This window comes from Mus pahari, chromosome 6 (assembly GCF_900095145.1).
Source record: "Mus pahari chromosome 6, PAHARI_EIJ_v1.1, whole genome shotgun sequence".
NCBI lineage: Eukaryota > Metazoa > Chordata > Mammalia > Rodentia > Muridae > Mus > Mus pahari.
In genome coordinates, this window is record NC_034595.1 from 57486300 (window position 1) to 57490832 (window position 4533).

At 52.4% G+C, this 4533-nt stretch overlaps 1 protein-coding gene across 1 annotated transcript; it reads left to right on the forward strand.

Moving 5' to 3' along the window:
- The first annotated feature begins 270 nt into the window (after positions 1–270).
- Pars2 (prolyl-tRNA synthetase 2, mitochondrial) lies at positions 271–4527 on the forward strand. The gene is made up of 2 exons (XM_021200968.2): positions 271–308; positions 2646–4527. The coding sequence occupies exon 2, from the start codon at positions 2659–2661 to the stop codon at positions 4090–4092; it is 1434 nt and encodes a 477-aa protein (XP_021056627.2). The 5' UTR covers positions 271–308; positions 2646–2658; the 3' UTR covers positions 4093–4527.
- Positions 4528–4533: the final 6 nt, after the last annotated feature.

A 4533-nucleotide genomic window follows, 5' to 3' on the forward strand; every position in this document is an offset into this window, starting at 1 on the left:
TAGCAGTGGGCGGTAGAAACAGGACTCAAATCCTTAAAAGTAAGGTTTGATCATAGAGTTGAACCTTGCTAATTCCTAGAGGGCACTTCCGGAATCTTGGCGGGGAGAGCGAGGCTCTTCGGTTTGCTTTCCGGAAAACCTCTCCGGGCTCTCTCCAGAGGGTGGGTCCAGGGCATCCCGCCTCCTCCCGTGAGAACGGCTTTCCGATTGGTGAGAAACACAGGGGGCGAGGCTCCGGCCAAATCGGCGCAGGCGCACTGGCTTCGCGTGACTGAAGAGCGCCCGGCTCGGGTATTGAGTTGCTGCTGGTGAGCGAGGGTGGCCGCTGCAATTGAAGGGTGGCTGGGCAGGGCCCGGCGAATCTAGGGACAGTTTCTGGGCACGCGCACCCACGATCTGGGTCTGCTGTCTCGCGTGCATCCTCTCAGTCGCCACAGGCTACTGGATAGTTGTGTGCTCGGTTGCAGTTCACCTTTCCCCATCTCCACCCGCGCTGTGTTTGAGGCAACACTTCCGCCCTAGTCATCCTTACGTGGCCCTTAAGAGACACAGAGTTCCTAGAAGGACCCGTTTTGGACCGGTCCCGGGGATGACCTGGTGGCTCAGCCGCCTTAGGGGTTCTAAAGAGGAATGAAGTGACCGCAGTACGCTCACCCCTCGTAAAGGCCAAGGCAGTTTAGAGCAGGGGTTTGAGGTTTCATCGCTGTTGTATGGTGCGCTGACGTGGGTGGCATTTGGAGGCAAATTCCCGCAGTCCAGAATGGCCCTGCGCCTTTTGCTGTCACCTTACACAAATGGACTTACTCATCTCAGAGCCTATGAATTGGGCATCATAATACACAAACCTTTATGGCACTGGGCATTGCAAGCGCTCTGTGTGCAGCTTTCCTGACTGGATCGTGTGTGTTCCTGTACTGTGTACCTGGAACAGGGAGAAGGCGGGGGAAAGGGGAAGGCATCTCACGGGTGGGATCCGCGGTACACTCGCAAGGCAGCAGGAAACTGTCACTACCAATGCCGGTGTTAAGTTGAAAGTGTAAGGAATGCAAGAAGGCCAGTAGAGGCTGTGATGGTAGCGTGGACTGAGGTGCAGGCTGGTCAGACGGAGCAGGCAGGGCCAGAGGATTAAAGGCTGCAACAGTGGGCTGGTGAGATGGCTCAGTGGGTAAGAGCACCCGACTGCTCTTCCGAAGGTCCCGAGTTCAAATCCCAGCAACCACATGGTGGCTCACAACCATCCATAATAAGATCTGACTCCCTCTTCTGGAGTGTCTGAAGACAGCTACAGTGTACTTACATATAATAAATAAATAAATCTTAAAAAAAAAAAAAAAGACTGCAACAGTACTGTGGGGCAAAGTAGATGAGGGCAGGTTTCTGGTTTGGCCAGAGCGTGCTTTGCTGGGTGATACTCAGATCTGCATGGGCACCATTGTCTGAAGAGATTCTGACTCACTAAGTTTCAAATAGTGTGACTCCAAAGACGGGGGAATATATAGGTCAGAAATTCAACAGTTTGGACAGTGAAGATGCAGACTGACCAGGAATGTGTGGTGAAAAGGACAGTTAAAACAATTTTTATTGATGCAGATTTTCATTTCCTCCGATGTTCTGGAACTCATGTGCAAACCTAGCTGGCCTTGAATTTGTGCTGATTCTCCTACCTCTGGCTCCCAAGTGCCGGGATTACAGATGTGCCTCAGCGCCTAGCAATATTGATTTAGTAGGGATCAAGACAAGGAACTGAAAAAAAAACCCTGCCCTCAGCTGTTGCCTGTGAGATTGCTATTGATTTGTTTCAGGGTCTCTCCCCAGTGTCCTAAAATAGTAACAATATCAAGTATCCACCAGGCTTATGGCCTGTGCCAAAAACTGCTGTAAGAATTTTTTCTACCTTAAAAAAATTCTCACAGTAAGTGTACAAGGCAGATCTGGTGGTTACATCATTTCATGATGAAACTCTAGCACACAGGGGTAGACACTGGTGTGCCAGGCTGCCGGAAGTCACCAGTGGGGGTTGCTTTTAAACCCAGGCTGCCTTATCTAGAGCCTGTGCATGCATAACTGGATGCTATCTCCACAACAGGCTGTTAACATTTTCATAATTAGAAGAATATGACATTCTATTGTTCTGTTGTTGTTGCTGCTGCTATTGTTTTTTGTTTTGTTTGTTTGTTTTCGTATTTTCTTTAAAGATTTATTTATTGTTATATGTAAGAACACTGTAGCTGTTTTCAGACACCCCAGAAGAGGGCATCAGATCTCATTATGGATGGTTGTGAGCCACCATGTGGTTGCTGGGATTTGAACCCAGAACCTTCGGAAGAGCAGTCAGTGCTCTTAACCACTGAGCCATACCTCCAGCTCCTGTTTTCGCATTTTTTTAAAAAAGATCTCTCTATATAGCCCTTACTGTCCTGGCACTCACTATGTACCAGATTGGCCTCAAACCCAAAGAGATCTGCCGGTCTCTGCTTCCCAAGTACTGGAGTGCTGGGATTAAAGGCATCTGCCACTATACCCAGATGGATTTCTTCAAGTGGTACTGTGATGTGCTGGGCTAATAGACATGGAAGGATCCACATCTTGGATCCCATGCTGAGAACCCAGTTAACCATCATCCCACGTGACTCATTTTTCTCCAGGTGCCAGGGCGTCATGGAAGGTCTGCTGACAAGATGCAGAACGCTGTCTGCCTTGGCTGCCTGCAGCAGCAGCCTCCGTCACTCCAGATACATCATCCACACGTGTTACCATCGTGCACCAGGGAGAGGGCAGCGCTTGGTATTATCCCGCATGTTCCAGCCTCAGAACCTTCGGGAAGACCAGGTGCTTTCTCTGGAGGGCAGAGGTAGCGACCTGACCTGTAAGAGCCAGCGACTGATGCTGCAAGTGGGCCTGATCCTTCCAGCCAGCCCTGGCTGTTACCACCTCATGCCCTACACAGTGCGTGCCGTGGAGAAGCTTGTGCGGGTGATAGACCAGGAGATGCAGGCCATCGGCGGCCAGAAAATCAACATGCCCAGCCTCAGCCCAGCTGAGCTCTGGCGGGCCACTGGCCGCTGGGACCTGATGGGCAGGGAGCTGCTGAGACTGAGAGACAGGCATGACAAAGAGTACTGCTTGGGGCCCACTCATGAGGAAGCGGTCACAGCCCTGGTTGCCTCCCAGAAGAAACTTTCCTACAAGCAGCTCCCCTTGCTGTTGTACCAGGTTACAAGGAAGTTTCGGGATGAGCCCAGGCCCCGGTTTGGTCTTCTCCGTGGCCGGGAGTTCTATATGAAGGACATGTACACCTTTGACTCCTCCTCTGAGGCTGCCCAGGAGACCTACGGCATGGTGTGTGATGCTTACTGTAGGCTATTCAACAGGTTGGGCTTGCGATGGATGAAGGCCAGGGCAGATGTGGGCAGCATCGGGGGCACGATGTCCCATGAGTTCCAGCTACCAGTGGACATTGGAGAGGACCGCCTTGTGGTCTGCCCCAGCTGCCACTTCTCAGCCAACACAGAGATACTAGACTTGTCACAAAAAATCTGCCCTGACTGCCAGGGTCCACTGACAGAAACCAAAGGCATTGAGGTGGGGCACACATTCTACCTCGGTACCAAGTACTCTTCCATTTTCAATGCCCGCTTTACCAATGCCCACGGGGAATCTTTGCTGGCTGAAATGGGGTGCTACGGGCTGGGAGTGACTCGGATCCTGGCTGCGGCCATTGAAGTTCTGTCTATGGAAGACTGCATCCGCTGGCCCCGCCTCCTGGCCCCTTACCAAGTCTGCGTCATCCCCCCTAAGAAGGGCAGCAAGGAGGCAGCAGCCACAGAGATTGTGGAGCGGTTATATGATGACGTCACAGAGGCCGTGCCTCAGCTCCGAGGGGAGGTCCTGCTGGATGACAGGACCCACCTGACCATTGGAAACAGACTGAAAGATGCCAACAAGCTTGGCTACCCCTTTGTGATCATTGCGGGCAAGAGGGCCTTGGAGGACCCAGCACACTTTGAGGTTTGGTCTCAGAATACTGGTGAGGTGGTCTTCCTCACCAAAGAGGGAGTCATGGAACTACTGACTGGCGTGCATGTTGTCTAGGGGGCCAACCACACCTGCCCCAGGCTTGGTGTTCACTGTAACACTAGAGTTCCCTCCACTTCTGTCCTGGGTGGTTTCTCCAGAAATGGCTTCTCATGGAAGGCGAGAGCATGTTAGGAGAAACTGTACTTCTCCTTGTGATGGTTCATGCGTAGGCCTTAACTCCGTCCTCCCTGGATGGAGGGCCGGCTGTGCTACCATACGCCGTTCCTATTCCATGTGGACACTTCTGTTAGGAGGGCTGAAAGGTGGCAGAGAGATCCAGGTCACTTCCCCTTGAGCTGAGTTTCTGGGTGTGAGATGAGAATGGTTGAAAGCTAGGGCCGTGCTTCCCCAGCAGCACCCCACATCCTGAGCACACGCCTTGCAACCGTGCTTCCCCAGCAGCACCCCACAGCCTGAGCACACGCCTTGCAACCGTGCTTCCCCAGCAGCACCCCA